The sequence below is a fragment of the Hesperophylax consimilis genome, chromosome 1, assembly GCF_061612785.1.
Source record: "Hesperophylax consimilis isolate HC1 chromosome 1, BYU_Hcon_1.0, whole genome shotgun sequence".
NCBI classification, from domain to species: Eukaryota; Metazoa; Arthropoda; class Insecta; order Trichoptera; family Limnephilidae; genus Hesperophylax; species Hesperophylax consimilis.
Window position 1 is genome coordinate 8,181,496 of NC_142836.1, and position 19,359 is coordinate 8,200,854.

Here is a 19,359-nt window from a genome sequence, read left to right on the forward strand (position 1 = left end):
ACATTTTCATCATTAATTTTACCGCGAAACCGCGCGAAACATGTCAAAAATCGGACATCTTTATCCCACTTTATCCGCTGTCAAAAAAGTGAAAATTCATTCAGTTTCTTGTGTTAACGCTTGAGCCGGATTATTAAATAAAATGGAAGACACCGACGATTTGAGCAAACTAGAGGAATTATTCGCAGCAGATAGTTCAGACGATGAAACCGTTGAGTTAAAAAATGGTCACAAAAATAGTATCGCCCCTTCAGAACCGAAAGAGCCTTTATTCCTCCAGCAAGAAGTAGAACAAGAAAAGTCTATTTTATCGCTAGGCAAGGAAAACAAGGCACAACCAATCAATGAAGACCTACAACCTAATACTAAGGTAGAAAATTCTTTGAAAAAGAAAACCTCTTCAAATGCTAATAATAGTTTGATCCATAATGGTGACACCGACTCTTCAGATGATGAAGACAAAAGAAATTATCTCGAAAGAAAATACAGTGAATACGGTTCGGATGTAAAGAAGTTAATGCAGCAAAAAGATGAAAACAAGACAGAGTATGTAAGGGATGCGCCTCGACCAATACAATCTACTTCCTTCAAAACAATTAAGAATGCTCCATCACCAGCTATTGAAAATAAACTCATGCAAAACAAAGACATTTATACAGATCCAATCTTTGGAATGAGAATTATAAAACCGCTGATTTCTGGCACTGCATTGAAGGAACGTATGCAAGGAAGGGAGGCAATAACTATGTGCAAGGTGAAGAGGCATGTGGTCAATGGAGATCTGACCAAGGATTGGGTGGTGGCCGGGGTCATTGTTCGCAAGAGTGCTTCAAAGGAATCACAAAAAGGAGCTCAATACTCTATTTGGACCCTCAGTGATCTTAAAGATGACTTAAAAACTGTCTCCGTATTCTTGTTCCGCAATGCCTATAAACAATTATGGAAAACTAATCAAGGAATGGTGATAGGAATCCTGAACCCGAGTGTGCTAGACAAGAGAGATGACAGCACTGACCAAGCTTGCTTGTCCGTTGATAACCCACAAAAAGTAATGATATTTGGCAATTCTAAAGACTTTGGGTTTTGCAAAAGTAAAAAGAAGAATGGTGATCCATGCACAGCGTTTGTAAATTTGAATCTATGTGAACATTGCATCTATCATGTTAAACAAGAGTATCAGAAATGTTCCAGAAGGTCTGAGTTACAGTCCAGCACGTCAGGCAGGGGTTTGGTTGACTTGAGAAACAAAGTCCTGGGGAAGAATACGGTCATATACGGCGGACAATCATTCTCTGCTATACCGGCTGTAAAGAACAAGAAGCAAACTGCCAAAGATACCAACAGACTGCAATCTCTAAGTGATTATTTTAGAAATTCGGAACAGCAACCATTATTAGTCAATAAATCACCCAACGGGGCACCCCCCATCAAGAAGAATGCCTCAAGGGTTGACGCGAGCAGGTCTCAGAGATTAAAAGACTTGGAGAGATTAGAATTTTTAAGTGCTGGCTCATCAAAACGTATCAACATGACGGAGAATGGGACAGCTAAAGAAACAACTATGGAGAGAATTAAAGAGACCCTTATTCAGAGCCCCAAGTCGACAATACAGGACACCAAACAGTCATTTATAAGTCCTAAGTCGTCTCTTAGCCAAAGTTACAATCCATCTGCTAACCGAAATAATGTCAATGTAAGTCCAAACACACCGCTACAATTAAAATGTCCAACATTAGGTATTCCTACGTTGGGATTTGGTTTGAAGAGCAAATCCTCAGTGGATTTGACTCTACCATTCAGTAAAAAACAAAGTGAAAGAGCCAAATGCAATGCGATGAAATGGATTAAAGAAAATGGGCCTCTGAACAAAAAAAACCCCAACAATGTCAGGGGAACTGAAGAAGGCAAAAAGCGAAGTCTCAGTAAATTGAATATTTCCACCGAAGTTGGGACCATAGATGAAACCGAACCTACACCTAAAAAAGCTAAAACAGGCATTGCATCGGAGCGCTTCCAAAAGATGCTCGCCGCAACATCTTCACACGCTGATCTAATCGTCGAGCATGATGACACGGAGGTGGACAAATATTTCAGCAAATTAGAAAAGAAAGAAATGATGGAAGAAAAGATGTTGAACACCTACAAAGTAGCGTGCAAAGCAGTGAGATGCATTAAGTGCAACTACACCAGCTTCTCTGCAGCAGACAGGTGCAAACAAGAGAAGCACCCGTTGAAAGTGTATGACACGGTTAAACGCTTCTTCAAGTGCATGCACTGCGGTAACCGGCATACTTCTCTGGAGGTGATTCCCACGCAGCCTTGCAGGAACTGTCACTACAATCGCTGGCAGAGAGCAGGCATGATGGCAGAGAGAAAGGCTGTGACGCTGGCCAGCACTCTGTCTATAACTGGAGGAGAGGAGTTCCTAGGACATAATGACATTGGAACCAGTATAAACCTTTTAGTTTCTGAAGATGGTGCTTAAAACATTTTTTTACTTATGCATTTTTAGCCTATCTTTTATTATTAGTCGTTTATTGTGCAATCCAAAATTTAAGATTGTGAGAATGCTTTTATCATAACCCTTTGTTTTTTTAAATTATGTCTGATAATAACTGAATAAAATCTTATTTAAAAAGTGGTATTTGTATGATTACAGTGGTGAACTCTCTTATAAGGTTTACCAAAAAACTGAAAAAAAACAACTTATGTGGGAAAACCTTGTAAGTGGGTTATATCGGACCATTTTCATTCAACATCGTTCTAAAACAGCATTCATTCGATTTATGAATAGTTAAAGCATGAACGAGTTTATTGACCTGAATTCAAACAAAGAACAATCAAGAAACAAAATATGTCTAATGACAGTTTTAAAAAGTAATATTGTACAGAAATATTAGATGTGCCGATTGCGTGTCAAAGTGTGAGTGTCGGCCCACTCGCCCTTTGACACAGCCAAAAGGTTACAGTTACTCTGAATATCTGCGATTGGCTTGCAACAATATGTACATGTCATTACGTAGTAGCCATGGGTCATGACTCATTTTATTAAGAGCGGGAGGCACAGTACCAGCTTAATTTTCTGATACGGCTCAGTCGACACAATTGAACGGGAGCCGTGAGCTCAGAGCGTATGAGCAATGAGAATACTGCGCTCGCCCGATACGTCTCCCACTGTAAGCGTACAATGACCGTGCAACTCTTGGTACCAGTACGCCACCTCGTGCCACAAGAAAAATGAGATGCTATGTGCAGGTATATATGTCCGAGTCCACATGTCGGATTTTCAGATACCATTCACGTCCCCGAGTATGTAAAAACTTATCACTATTACGAAGGTATCTATTTTGAAATGGGAAGTTATCTCGAAACACAAAGACACTTCTTTCATCACACAAAATTATCATAAATGATCAATCAACACATATCTTGGCATAAAGTCACTTGGGTATTATTTGGCTGGGAATAATAAAAATGAAATGATCTTATGAAAGTATGCTTTATTATCAACAGAATAACCAATCGATTGTTGCCATAAATAAATTTACATATCATACAGTATTTGTTTATGTAGAATTCTGTAATAATTCACGTGTTAAGAGATGCAGTTTACATTTATGAAACAATCTGCAAAACATAATTTTTTTCTCTATTATTTGAACGTGTTTCCTGTCTATACATATTTAAAAAAAAAAAAAAAAACAACTTAAAAGCGTCAGTTAAGACTGGTTGTCACTGGAACTACTGTAGAATTAAATATACTGCGATATAAAAAATATTTATAGTTAATATTCAGTTCGTAACATGTAAAATTTATACACAAGTATCACTAAAGCTGACCAATGAAACATTTGCCATACAAAAGTATGAGAATTCACCTGCAGTGATTTAATACAGTACGGTAATATGCTGATTCCACTCCTAACATTTCACTATTCTCACTTTTTAAAGTATTGCTTTCAAATTCATTAGACTTCCATAATAATTGATGCCTCTAAATGTGTACATGGTGCATGAATAATAATTTATGAACGCACTCAAAATAAATATTACTGAAAAAAATCGGTCTGTTACCATTTTTATCCAATGATTTTATTTTTATTTATAATTATTTATGAATTTTGTATGTAGCTAGGGGATATGACATAAAATATTAAAATACATATTACAGTAGAACGCCGCCGTTAATTCAAACTCTGATAATTCGAAATTTTAGTAAAAAAAAATTCACAGTAAAAATATTTCATAGAAAATGCTTGAATTCGAAAGTAATTTTTGTCAGTACATGAAAATTTGTTGGCGTTATTTGAAAAAATTCGATTTTTGGGAAAATAAATCACATAATTTCGTAAAACTGAATCTGACAGACAGCTGTGGCTGTAAAATGTCTTTTTATGTGGTTTTATATCTGTATTTAAAAAGCCCGCCGTGACCGAAATCGAATGCGGAAATATATCGTACATCAGACTGAACCTGAAATATATTAATATTTTTACGAATTTACTTTGAATATCTGAGTTAAAAGGTCCGGCCAGGTCGGAAATCGGCAGTGAAATTTCGATACTCGCAGAAATATATTGTATTTTTACAAATTTATTTTTCTGCAAATTTTTTTTTTAAATTTCGAATTATTTGGTAATTTATTAATTCGAAATTTGATTTTTGGTTTCCCGTGGATTTCGAATTAACGGGTTCTACTGTATTTGAATTGTGTACGAATGAACAGTTACAACATTTATTGTTAACAAATTATTACCGCTGCCTTATTCCAATCACTGCATTCAATGTTTTCTGGTGTTAATACTAACAGAGATTTGTAATTATGAATCTGTTGACCTTTTCATTGTGCTTCCGATTTACGGGGAACAATATTGTGTCCCCAATGTGATTTCATTTTATATATACGGGCAAACATATTGACTTATAAATGTTACAAACAGCTACAGTCATATTAATAAAAGGTTCATCAAACATAACAATCAACATCACAATACCCAGACCTGACAGTACGCACATATTTAATACCCAGACCTGACAGTATGCACATATTGAATACCTAGACCTGACAGTATGCACATATTGAATACCTAGACCTGACAGTATGCACATATTGAATACCCAGACCTGACAGTACGCACATATTAAATTAAAAAAATCCATGTTACCATGATTTTGCACTGGGTGGGGATTGAAACTGTAACGTAGACCACTGCGCTATCGAGGCTGGTATTCAATAGCTTAGGGCATAACACCCTAACCATTTTAAGAAATGTAAATACCCGCCGGCAAGCAAAACATTTCATTTACAGTCTATTCTTGAAGTGAGTGACACATGAAGTGCTGAATTCTGTGTTAGTAAAAAAATCTTTGCAAAGCATTGTTAACTTGTTCAAACTTTCCATCTTAACTCTTTAAATTGTTACAACAAAAAAGAGTTTTCAACATTTTTTTTTTTTTAGTTTTAAACACATAAAAATATTTCTGTCCCCTCGATTTCATGTAAAACAATAATAGCACTCTTAACGAGTTATATTTTATTTAAAAACTATTTAATAAATAAATGCGTACAGTGCTGGAGCCATGGATCATTTGCGCATAATATCTGGCTAGCGGTGAGCGGTTAACGTACAAACGGTTGTTATTAATCCCATTTATGACATTAGCCCAGTGTTTGGAATAAGAGAGAAGGGATATCTAACAATGAAACCTTCATCATGATTATTTAAAAAAAAAAATAATCACAATAATACTTTTGGCCGTGAAAATATGAAATCATGTTTAACAATGAAACCTTAGTAAGTAAATTGACATTGAAATTTTGATTCAGTAAAAACATTAACTTTAATTAAAAAAGTTTGTGTAAAATGCTTATAATGTATGTATTTATTAGGGTGCTGAGTCAACCCAAGAATAAGAGGCACTGATCTAACGGAAGCTTTCTCGGTATTAATATCGTTATCAGGGTTAGAGCTTATTACAAGATGATTCAACCAGTTAGAAAGAAAGGAAATAAACGGAATATATATTTGACTAAATAGCTCAACTAATAGATTCCATTAAAATTACAAATCACAGCTGGTATAATATAGTTCAAATCATTTAATAAAACAAAACAGCTGTTAAAATCTTCACATCATAAAAACGAGCAATTTGCAACACTCATAATGATGATAAATTATAAAGTAATATGAATGGAAAATGGATTACGCCTTAACCTTAGCGAGAAAATAAATACGAATAATGAACCAAGACGGGGTTTCATCAAATCACTTTCTAAAACAGTTTCAACACAATGCCATAACGTCCGATGAAGTACAATAATTATTCAAACATCCAAAACTATTTTAGTTAGAAATACGCTATTATTTATCTTTCATAGAATTCAAATTTGTTAAAATCCATTAAATTATTATTTTCTTGGTATAGACATCAAAGGCGAGAGAGACTTGGGTGCACAAAACTTCTAAAATGATGTTAAAAACAGCGAGGGTAAAGAAATACTGTTTGTAATACGTATTTAACACTTGGCCGCTGGCAGTTGACGTTGACGGATCCGTTGGTGAGTTGGTGCGTGATACGTCCAGTCCACGGCTCTCACCATTGCGCACTGTAATTAGTAAGGAGTAGATTTACATGCAACTAAACCGAGATGTTGGCGGCTCCGAGGCCGGCGGGTCATCATTCCCATTCGGTGGTGCCGGGTGGCTTGGAGGTCAGGTCGTACAGTACCCTCGAGATGCCCGCCACCGTCAGCACCTCCTTCACCATCCTCTCCACCACGTCCAGCGGCAGCATGTCCGTGTTGGGCACGGCGGGCAGGCCTGTCATGAAGTCGGCCGTCAGGAAGGGCCGCAGCACGATGGAGCGCTGGCACGAGGGCATGCGCGTAGCCGTGTCGCGGTCAAAATGCACCGGGATCAGCACCACCGGCATCTGCGCTATGTTCTTACCGTAACCTGACGACATCAAAACCTGCAAACAAGCAAAATACATTAGACATTAGTTCTTACAACACAATACTGGTGTTTAACCTACCATTTAAAACTCTTATTATGTTGTGCATTAAGAATGCGGACAATTTTGTCCCATGTTGCGCTGCATAGACTTTTGTGTATTAACCTTTCCCTTACTGTGCTAAAAAAATACATGCGTTACGGTACTGTGTAGTCAATACACATCTCAAAATAAGCGATTAAATATCGGAAAAATATGAATATTCATAGCTAATCGATTATGTTTATAATATTTTATATCAAAAGTGACAATAATTGTAATTTAATTGCTGAAAACATGAAAAAACCATCGGCAGATGCTAAAGAAATGTGCGAGGGGTCCACATCTAACGACGGTTCGCGGCCAACTGGCTAGCGGCGATTGGCACAAACACAGCTGTGCGGTCGTAGGTATCGATGGTCTAAATCAAAAACTACAACTGCAGACATGTGGATGTCTCATGTTCCCGCATAGCGAATTAAAGCGGGACATCAATAGCATGTCATTTCCTCGCACACTCTTCGCGTATTAGTATCACACGGTTGATTGTATTGGAGTATTTGTTCCCGATTTTTAACAAAAAAACTCTGATTTTTAATTGAATTTGAAAACTATGTAATATATTATTTTTTAATTCAGTGCATAAATGAATAACGGAGGAATACCTAAAATCTGAAACCAGAATTTATTATATTTATAGAGTTATTAAAGTTATTAGAAGCAATGTGTAGTAAATACACACCACAGATAAGGAAAGGTTAAGAAGGCTAGGTGGCACAGGTTGAATATTCTTGAAATGTATTTAGGCTGTTAATATTTTATTGTGGTATCATAATTTTCTTTACCTGTGTTGCCAAATCATCACATTGTCTTAAGACAGAGATCACATGACTGGTAAGGTAGGTAGGTGTTATATCCAGGACTTGATCTTTGATTGGATCTCCAAATATATAACATACTCTGAAAGCAAAAGAAGCATTGTTAATTACAACAGTTAAAAGATTAGAAAAAACAATATTTAAAAATAAACTTTTACTTGTTTAAGACTTGGTTTATAGTGCAGAGAGTACCATTTAACATTTGTAATCAAATCACTAAATGCTTTTCATAAGGATGGATAATAAATTTAATTATAGAGTGTTTAAATAAATTACCTGTTCACATTGTGACACACTCTAGGAATCAGTTTGGCTAGATATACGAGATCTGTCCAAGGTGGTGGGAAATGCTTACTTGACAGACCTACTACATAGCTGTATGATCTGCCGTCACCTGGAATTCAAAATAATAGTCAAATTTAGAGAAAAAACGTCACTGTTAAGCCCTTCTTCCACATATATGATAGTGATGTTGTGTATCCACATTGCAAACAACTTGTTGCGTACAGACTGTACATATTGCTACTGAAATAGACCCGCGTCGTCACTACCTCTCGAAAGGACAAAACTAGCTTTCATAACCTCACTCACAATATTGCTGTAGCTGTCATGGTTTGTCGACTCTTTTGTTTCCAGCATTTTGTAAGAGAGCACACGCGGTTTTGTTACAAAGTATCTAACGACGAGATTATATTTATTAATTGCTCCGCCATGTTTCAAATCTGAATGACGTGAGTGGTAGCGGCTGGTCGCGGGAGACTGGCATCACCGGCGAGATTACAAAATGTCAGCAATGTGTGTCTGTGCACGAACCTCCACGCAGATGTATGGCGTTAGTCGCTAAGATACTTGAATCGTCAAGTATCGGATACTGGCGTTTCCCTTTGGAAGAAGGAAACAGGGAGATTGAAAATAAAGTACATAAAGAAGGTACTTTTGCAGGCTGTTGTGGGTTTTTGAATGGAAGCGTTTAATAATGCTAGCTTCGCAGAGCAACTATCTTTGAAATAGCTGTAGGGCAGAGATTGTTTCAAACAATGTACGTTCCTGTTCTTGTACGACATCTGATGGAACTCTGCTATCATTATGACTATCAGAATAGTGTTGTACCTTGCACCCCGACACTGCGTATGGGCAGTAGGGTGGCGGTGAGGAAGTGCTGGGAGCTGATGCGCCGCAGCTCCAGCTGCTCCTGTCGGCTGGTGGCGCCCACCACCCGCTGCAACAGGGCGTGCTTCTTCTCAGACATCTGGTCAAACTCCACTATTATTTTCACTATGACCTGGAAACAAAAACATCGTTGGTGAGCAAATAATCAATCCAAAAATACTGAATATACATATTTTATTCAAGGCGGCCACAAAAAACCAATTTCTTAATATTTTTTGTTTCAGCTGATGATTTGAAATGCATTCAGTAGAATTATTTTTTCAAATTGTATTTGCCTTCCATGAAAAGGGGACGAAATTATTTAACAAATCATCAAAGCAGAGAACTTTACATTAGAGTCTGTCATATAAAACAAAATGGTTTACCTGTGTCTCTGAGAAATCTCTTTCCATATAAGGTTCCTCTTGACAGAGTACCCGGATAGCTAGACCCGGCCCAGGGAAAGGATGACGGGCGACTAATGCTGGAGGTAGTCCTAACTCTATTCCCAGTATACGAACCTACAAAAAATTCAATGTTATTTTAAATCAGATATTATCAGTTTAGCAAAGTTATGGAGAAGGCGCTTAACCCATTTTTTAGTTAAAAAACAATCAAATTTTTTTTGAAGAAAATGAATTTATTAGAAAGACAAAAGTAACTCTTATGGTAGTATTTTGTTTAAAGATTTTTCCTTTGTCTTAATGTTCATTTATATGACAGCAAAATAAGCATTACAGAATCGGCACTGTAGTCTTTAGCGTGTAATCTAGGTGCGTCTGTGCTGCGCCGATTGGCTCTTTGAGACTAAAGGTCAGTTGTTTCACAGAGCTTGAACAATTCATCAAATTTCAAAGTTAATATGCAAGTTCTATTATTATGTCAGTTCTATGAAATAACTAGTCTATAATGAAATAGAACATAATATAAAATATTGTGCAAAATTGAAATTCGGCACTCTTCTTGGGATGTCCTACTATCTATACAGGATGAACAGCATGTACCTGAAGGATTTTAACCAGCGATTCCTGAGTGTATTAAGAGAGTTAAAATTTTTAATATTTTTTTTTTATTTAAAAAATATATTTCTTTTATATAAAAACATAAATATGTTAAATTGAAACAAAAAAGTAATTACAATAAAAATGTTTTCTTTTTAACGTAACTACCCAATTCAATAGAGAAAAACGTTTCTCGTGTTTGATTTGGTGATGTCATTGAAGATGTCATTTTGCTGTTTGATGATATTGTTTTCCAATTAAAAACAAACATATTTTTTCCATCACACATCGCACCACTGGGTAATTGAGTACAGCCTAGAGGTCACATGATATGCACTCGGTCTCGTAACAGCCGAGACAGAGCACATATCACGTGATCCGTCGCGAAATGTAGCAGTGTGATCAGTGGTGAAGTGATAGAAAAATATTATTTATGTTTTCAATAAAAGTAAAAAAAAAAACATTGGAAAGCAAAAATTATATATATATTTTTACTCCAAATATGCTCAGGAATGGAAGATTAAAATCCTTCGGATATGTTCTGTTACACCCTGTATATATCTACAGATTTTTTGTAAGAACAGGATGGAATTTATAAAACAAGTTTCAAAGTTTGTCACTGCACCTCTCCACATAAGAGAGTGGCTCTCGTGCTCGATGTAGGACTTACACTTTCTTATACAACTGTTTTGGTTATACATATGTAATATTTTTGTTAAATGGTGTAGTAAATTGATCTGTCGGTGGCTGACTTGACATCGCATTTGGGTTCCATCCAGGAGTAGTGTGTTCAATTCCTCGGCTGGCTAAGTCCTCCATCACAACACAAACAACATTTTTCGCTTACTGTGGTGGTAGTAGGAGATTTTCAAATGTAGTCAGGTCATTCGTAACCCGGGAATGTTTCTTTATTTAAAAAAAAAAAATATATATATATATATATGTAGCACAACCTGATGCAAAGTTGTATAAAAATGACTTCCATTAGAAAGTGAATTTTAGCTACGTTTGAGTATATTTCCAAGCCAATTTGTAATATTTAGGTTGAAAAGGAATAGGTTGCAGATGCTTACTTCATCCTTGTGGAAATCTTTGAGTGGCTCCACGACCCTGCCGGCACCCCGCAGCGCCCTGACCAGCTCGGTGTCGTTGTGGTGCGTCTTGATGGTGGCCGCCTTGTTGCTGGCCAGGGTGGAGGCGGATTCTATAAGGTCAGGTCTTAGCGTACCCTGGCCCAGGTACACATCCTCTGGCCTGGATGGAAACAAGCAATGTGGTGTTAAAATTATTTTTGTCTACTTCTTTTCTATCATTTAAAATTTTTATGTTTTTGGAAATACACTAGAGGACAGTCCGAATTCTAGTTAATACCATTTTCTTGGATGTGGAATGAAAAAGTGAATTTTTTTTTTATCATAGGTTAGAACTTTACGTACTAAAGAAATTAAGAAATCTGGTAAAAAAAATAAATATTATAGATAGGATTTATTGCTTTATTATAATAAGTTGCAATATTGAAAATAACTCTGAAATTGAAAGCGAATCTGAGTTCTAGAGTTCATTGGACCAGAGTTACAGACAGATACAACCGAAATTAGTATTTTTGATAGTGGTGTATTGTAGGGTTTAAGGTTTCAAATCAAATTTTAATTTGAAACTGTTTACGTTATTTGAATGTATTTTTGAGAGTGAGTTTTCATTGCAGTCTAATTACATCTTATTAATTCGTCTCAGATTCATACAAAGAAAACACATTAAGTGAAACTCCTAAAGCGCTCTTGAGGTGCTATTTCACAAAAATGGCAATATACAATTCATCAAAATCAGCATAATCAGGTGTCCCCAACCATACCCTCCCTCTCCCATTACCATGGACATGTCAGTCTCATCAATTCCAGGCATTGCATAAAACTCTTATGTGGTAAAGGCATCCAAATGGATTGAACATCACTTTATCTGCTTGTAACAGATAGATATCTACGCACCTGAGATTGAGTTCCTTGACGTAATCCTGCGCCACATTGACAAACACGTCCCCGATGATCTTGCGCTTGTCCTCGGGCCCGAGTGCCTGACACAGCATGGGGCTGTCGCGGCAGTGGCCCGTGGCCTCGCAACGCACTGTTGTCTGCCCTTCGGAGAACTGATGCGCTGCGCTGATCACGTGGAGGTGCAGACCAATGTCACGTAGGGACTTCTCCACCTTCTGGGATTCGTTCTTGCGCATGAAACCTGCAAAGTAAGTATCCAAAGCAGCTTTACAATAACTATTTATTTCACTGTCACAAAATAGTTATAACACATTAATTCTGCGAGTGGATTGGTTGATAAGCAAGAAAATAGCATTCAAGTTGAGTCTCACCATTGTCTATGTGGAGAGCGATGATTTGCTCTTCCTTCAAGGCATGTTTTAATAATGCAGCGCAAACCGTAGAGTCCACTCCTCCACTAACTAATAGCTACAAAATAAAATATCATTAGTGAAACTCATCGTCAATTTAAATTACAATAAATCAAAGAGCTATTGTTCAATATTCTATAGTACTATAATCTGATGTTATTTTGACTAGTTGAAAGCACAAAATCAAGCTCTGTAATTGGCCAGTATTTGTATGTCAACATTCAGTAGTCTGCCAGGTACCGAGATTAAGTGTTGGAAATGAACTTACCAAAACTTTATTATTTCCAACAGTTTCCTTAACATAGTTAATGCAGGACTCCTTGCGACTGGAGAGAGTGAATGTCCGCGTTAGTCCGGCAATGTCAAATAAGAAATTTGACAATATCTGTTTTCCTTTTGGTGTTAAGTCCACCTACAAACCAAACACAAACTTGAGATGTTAAAATAAAGACAGAGAATAAAGCAATATTCTAAACATTCTAACAGGGATAGAAGCAGTGGCGTGTGCTCGTGTGTTACCTCCGGGTGGAACTGGACCCCGTAGAGCCGGAGCTGCTCGTTGTATATGGCCGCCACAATGTCTGTGTTGGAGCGCGCCGCCGGCTTCAGGCGCTCGCCCACACGCTCCACACTGTCGCCGTGCGTCAGCAGCACTGTCTCACGGGCCTCCAAACGACTGCAATTACATAGCTTTATTTACGAAAAATATCAAAAGTTTTTCAGTGCAATAATTCAGATCTTATGCCGAATAGTTTATACCAAGTCTGCAAGTTTATGATTTTAAAGTGCCAAAATTATCTCTCTCAGTTCTGTGGCTGCCGTAAGCCACAATTGCTGGCACAAGTAGCATCTAATCACTAAACCACACTTCCAAACTTAAGGTAACTAAAAACATGTATTTTTTCAACTTGGGTGAAATTCCATTGTAATAAGTATAAGAATTTTAAACTTCTTTCAACTTTCCGATTTTTCTGACTGGACCAGTTTCAAAATCAGATTCATCTTCAGACTCGTACATCAGTGTACCAGTTCAGTCTGGTCAGGTACATTAACCCCTACGGGACAGGTAAAATTTTGTGAATATCTCAGTTTAATTTAATATTGAAAATTATATTTGAAACACGCTTCTACAAAAATTAACTTTTTTACCGAGGTACAAAATGCATTAAAAAAATTCTAAAACCTAACTCAGCATACTACAGTGCACCTCAAATTAGCCATAATTTAACAGGACTGGACATGTAGCCAGCCGCACAATAGGGGTTAATGTACCAATCTGAAGATGGACATGATTGTCTGAAACAGGTCCGGTCAAAAAAAAGAAGAGTAAAGTCAGGGTTGACATTGGATTCTTGCATTATGTTCACAGAGAGAAATCAACTGGCCAATCTCAAAGCATGTTGTATTATTTAAACACATAGTCGCTTAAATAAAAGACATATGGTGTCTAAATCTCAAAACATGTTGTATTATTTAAACCCATAGTCGCTTAAATAAAGGACACGCGGTGTCTAAACCTCAAAGCATGTTGTATTATTTAAACATAGTCGCTTAAATAAAGGACACGCGGTGTCTAAACCTCAAAGCATGTTGTATTATTTAAACATAGTCGCTTAAATAAAGGACACGCGGTGTCTAAACCTCAAAGCATGTTGTATTACTTAAACATACTCACTTAAATAAAGGACACGTGGTGTCTAAATCTATCTCCATCTGGCCGTCTTCTCTCACATCCTTTCGATGAACCGTGCCACCGAATTCTTTATTTAACATCTGCATTCCATAACAGATACCTGAAGAAAAAAAACTTAGATTCAGCACACACTTTTGAAAAACAAGACATAAATATTGCTTTAAAGTTCAAAATTTCTTACTTACAAACCCATTTTCGGTTATGGTTTTATTGTACATGTGTAAATATAACATACAATATTGTAAATTTGACTTGGAAAGATACTTTTTTTGTAAATTCAGGTTCATTAGTTTTGAAATGAGCCATTGAAATATTAGAATTATTATTTAAACCCTGAACTTAATATAACCTCCCACAATTTCTTATCATAAACAACACAGCTACAGTAATCAGTTTCATCATTGAAATTATATAAATGAACCATTGAAATAAATAATGAAGGGCCATTAAGATAGCATGCAGTTCAGAAAACAAGGGGAACTTTATGCAATATTATACGCCCATAATAATAATTGCACCAAAGAAATTAGTCACAGCCTGGGAACCAGGACTATTAATTTTCTTCTCTTATCTAAATTACTTTTTGTAATACAGCTTGGAATTTGTTTGTCAATGAATATGCCCAAATCATCTAAGCCCCTTTCTTAATCTTACTCATTACATCAGCCTTGAATTCCTTCTGAATCTCCACACGGTCATATACGGTTTTACCGCATATATGCATCAGGGATCTCATTTTGTTTCAGGTCAATAACAAAAGACCAATGGGGTATATTGTTAGCAATAGTGTTAAGGAATTGAGGGTAAACTAACCTAGTACAGGAAGTCCGATTTTGAAGATGTCCGCATCGTATCTGGGCGCATCCTCGGCATACACCGAGTTGGGGCCTCCAGAGATGAGCAGAGCCCCATAGCCAGCCTCCTTCAGGTGGTAGGCCGGCGTGTCCAGCGGCAGGATGACTGACTCCACGCATAGCTCACGGACCTTGCGATCGATGACCTGAACAAGAACACAAATCAAATGTGATAACGTCTATATACACCAAAACACACAAAACAAGATGCCAATTCGCAAGAGCTGAACTAATATTGGGGTTGTGAACATTTCTGAGTTACAAATAAACATTAAAAAAATTCTACCTCCAACGTCAAAAGCTGCCGTTACGTAATGTAATCAGCGATGCTTGGGTGGGACACTTTGAAGTGAAGATATATACACACATATGAAGTGCGAATAATCTCTCTCCAGGCCTTTTATAGCTATGTTACAATGTGTCCAAAGGAGTGCCAAGTATTTACCTGGTTTTTAGTACATGTTGGGAGTATAATAAAAAGTGAAACGTAAGTAATAGCTTTGTAAGATTAAGATAGATATTGAAACTGTTATCCCAATGTGTATGTGTGATAAACAAATAAAAAATTGTTTGCCCTAGTACCATGTAATACATAATATTTATTTGGCGTGAAATGTAGTAATACAGTCCAATATGTTTTACTCAGAATTTTAAAATATTCTTATTATCACATTTATTCATTTTACCATTTAGAAAAGTTACATGGAATAATTGAGAACCGTTATTAATGGAGATTTTTAATTTTGAATTTGAAATATAAGTCTTTTGGGATTGTTGCTGTCCCAATAGAATGAGAAATATCAGAAAATCTTTAATATATAATTAAATTATTACAAACCTTTCCGTACTGAGAACCAGCATCCAAGATGGCCACTCGATCGTTTGCATGTGCACCGCCATTTGTGGTCCGGTACTTACCCTCGGGGCTGGAACTGTGCATGTCGGTCTGTCCCCACCAACACTGAAATGGCAAGAAAAGCTTTAGGGAAATATTACATACAGTCATATAATCCAGTAATAATTTATAACTCAGTAAAAGCAGGTACCTGCACACATAAACCATAAACCCATTAAATCACTCATACATAACATAAATTAAGTTTCTCCATGATTGAAACTGGAACATTCAAATGTGGAAGTAAAAAAATAGAACAGTTATCAATTTCAAATCAGTAAATAAATAACATTGGCTATTATAGTACAGCGTACAAACATGTTGTCATGTGAAAAAAAATAGGTTCACACATGTTTACACAATAATTCATTTCAGAAGCTTTTGATAGTATTTTCAATTCGAAAGGACACACATGCTGGCAACTTATTCGTCACACAAGACTAAAATGGCTAGTTTGTAATGCGATAATAATAATAATAATAAAAAAAAGCAACAACATAGTTACTATTTTCATGGTAGATCAAAACATTCCAAAATATAAATACATTATGTCGTAGTTATAATTTATCTTAGGATTGTTAAACACATTTATGAATTTTCATAATTTGAATATAAAATAAGTGATTAATTGATTGGGAGTGTGTAAATATCAAGCATGCTGGACATTACATACCTCCGTACCATTATGCAGCAGTTTTTGACTAGTTTAATTCCCATACCAAGAAGCGTGAGAATATATGTAACCTAGGTTAGTGTGACAGTTGTGGATATGTTATTGTACGGATAGCCAAAATCTATTCCTGGATACCATCCGGTGTTGCCGTCGCACAGACATACTTCAGTTTATCCAAGAAAATGGGAAATTCATATGATATTATCTAGCTGGGTATCGCTATTTCTGATATAAGAGATTTATGCTTTCATAACTAATTGGATTATGTACAAACAACGAAGGATGCATATTATTGATTTCGCGGCAAGCAATATTGGTAGGTAATTGAGTTGCTTTTTTCAGCAACATATTAAATAGATATTTCGTTATTATTTATGTTTTATAGAATATGAAGGGGATGAAACCATCCAATTTGGAAAAAATTATAATCTTCAAACTAAGAATATTTTTATGATTTTGACGGCCTCCTCGATAGAGGGGTAAGGCTCTATACCAGCTAGCTGGAGGTCAAGGGTTCAAATACCGGCATGCGCAAGTAAATTTTATTTGATCAATTTGTGTTATTTCACAATTCTTCATTAAAAATAATACGTAGTATACTAGCTGCATGTTCGAGAGTGGAAGATACTCTCAGTATTGCCCTGTGTAAGACTACCATTCAGAATTGAAAGGTTGTTAAAATGGCTTTAACCGTGTTTGGTGACCAGATCTGAATAGCCAGATACTCTTCCACCTTCCTCTCCCCCATCTCCTTCCCCTCCCCACTACCTTCGGCCTCACAAAATACCCCAATTGGGGATGCCAGTTTCACTGGCTCCTAACGGTTGAGATCAGTTGGGACTCTTGTGCGGTGGTCACATAAATTTAAAAAAAAAAAACCACGAGTTATAATTTATTATCAATTTGCAACCAATTACAATATAATATATTTATCAACTCTCAAAGTGCAGTAATTGCTAATTACTAGCATAAACCGAATAGAAACATGTTTTTTGTTTAAATATGCTACGTTAAACATTCTACAATAATTACCAAATCTAAATTATTAACGAAAGTAACACTATTTATTGTTGGCATGGTGGTAATCTTTTGTTCTGAATTCGGAACAATATCATGGATAACACACTAATGTCTATGTACATATAAAACTACAAAAATCATTTTCCCAAAAATGTTCATTGTATCAAATTTTTTAAATAATATGTTAAACGCAACAATTTTAAAACAAAATATTGACATTGAATTCATTTTAATTCAAGCAAGGTATGTTAGGCATAATATTATTTTAAAATTAAACAAATATGTATAATACCTCATATGTTCGAAGAAGACAATTACAGAATTGGTTCCACGTTTTGATAAACAATCTTTCACGCTAAGTATAGGAAAACAAAAAACTTGAATCCAAATATCAAGACAAAGGGCACTTGTGGAAGTGTAAAAGGTTGAATCGAAATAAGAACTGTTTGCTGTGGAGGTGCTCACAAGCCAGTTGCTTTGGCTCTAATGAAATTATTATCATTTCTTGTTCTTGACCCCTTTGTAGAAAGAAAATATTATGTTTTGGTAATCCCCGATGTGAATAATAAAAAATAATTACTATTTAGTACTGCATTTCGACACTAGAAACAATAGTAACTTCCGCAACAAGGTAATTCTAATCCTTCATCTTGAATTCATAATATTTATGAGACATTTTATTTGTTCAGATAATGGAGGTTAACAAATTTGTTACTGTCAGTGGTTTCAAAACGCTGAAACAAAAGTAGGTATGTAACGATAAAAGAATACTAGACAGTAAAATATCAGAAATTCTGTAATAAAATTGATAAAGCACATGCTTATCAAATTGTTGGTAAATACTCATTTTTTTGAAAATTTGATTTTATGTCTGTCATTATTTTTGATTGGCGTGCTCCCAAAACACTACCAAATTACCGCATGTGTGTGTCGACGACCTGAATAGGCATTTAATTGAAGTAAGAGAATATTGTGGACCCATCATTACGCGTTTTATAACCTTGTAAATAAGATCAGATTGATGTTATATCAAATTTTTATACGCCCTTCATTGTCGTGTTTCGTCAGATCACAGATATAAAGAAATTGCGAAAAATTATGTCGATACACAACAAATAATTAAACGAAAATTTACTATTATAAATATAATTGATTAAAATCTGTTCATAAATGTCATTTCTGGGTCACATAATGCAAAATTCAAAATGCCGCAAGAGACCCTCGTAGACGTAGATAACTCAAAAACCTGCCGAATTATTCGCTAGAGAACTATGATAATTCATATTTCAAACTTACCGAATATCACAATAACGAAATTTATATCGATTTACTCATGCAAAACACAGAAATGTGGCAATCGTATACGACGAATACGGATTAATAAAGTACGATAATCTACCATAAATAAACTACATCATAATCTACCGGCAGAAAGCATCAAATCGTTTTTGCACATTTTGTACAAATTTCAGTACGAACATAGTCACAAAACTCGACGATAGATGTCCTTCGCGTAGAATTCTCCCTCGGTAGGCACTCTTTGCCATGAATAGTCGTACAAAAGATAGTTCAAAACTTTAAAATATATTATCATTTTATAATTTATATTGTAAGCCTGCATACAATAAATATGATCGTGGATTCCAAGTATTTGAAAAAAAATTATGTACTATTTTACCAGATAAAATATGTGACCAAATTAAAGGAATTTCAAATTTTCATGAACTAAAACTTATACACGAGCGTGCAGTTATAGAAATAAATTTGGAGTAAAGCTGGAAAGGTTTTTTAAAAATTGAATG

The 19,359-nt window shown here is 35.8% G+C and overlaps 2 protein-coding genes across 3 annotated transcripts; one reads left to right on the forward strand and one right to left on the reverse strand.

Annotated features, from left to right (window-relative positions):
• On the forward strand, nt 1-2,579 carry Mcm10 (minichromosome maintenance 10 homolog). The gene has a single exon (XM_089636081.1). It carries the CDS (start codon nt 143-145, stop codon nt 2,483-2,485), a length of 2,343 nt encoding a protein of 780 aa, XP_089492207.1. The 5' UTR covers nt 1-142; the 3' UTR covers nt 2,486-2,579.
• A 901-nt stretch (nt 2,580-3,480) lies between these two features.
• bur (GMP synthase burgundy) lies at nt 3,481-19,000 on the reverse strand. 2 transcript variants are annotated; one of them, XM_089643766.1, is made up of 14 exons: nt 18,854-19,000; nt 15,808-15,930; nt 14,929-15,115; nt 14,098-14,215; nt 12,942-13,098; nt 12,691-12,834; nt 12,384-12,480; nt 12,007-12,253; nt 11,095-11,275; nt 9,407-9,541; nt 8,982-9,153; nt 8,148-8,265; nt 7,839-7,953; nt 3,481-6,972 (listed from the first exon to the last, which is right to left on the reverse strand). In XM_089643766.1, the coding sequence occupies exons 2-14, from the start codon at nt 15,907-15,909 to the stop codon at nt 6,679-6,681; spliced, it is 2,067 nt and encodes a 688-aa protein (XP_089499892.1). In that variant the 5' UTR covers nt 15,910-15,930; nt 18,854-19,000; the 3' UTR covers nt 3,481-6,678. The 2 variants fall into 2 exon arrangements, with proteins under 2 accessions (XP_089499892.1, XP_089499949.1); XM_089643823.1 differs by lacking the exon at nt 18,854-19,000 and adding an exon at nt 17,850-18,041.
• Nucleotides 19,001-19,359: the final 359 nt, after the last annotated feature.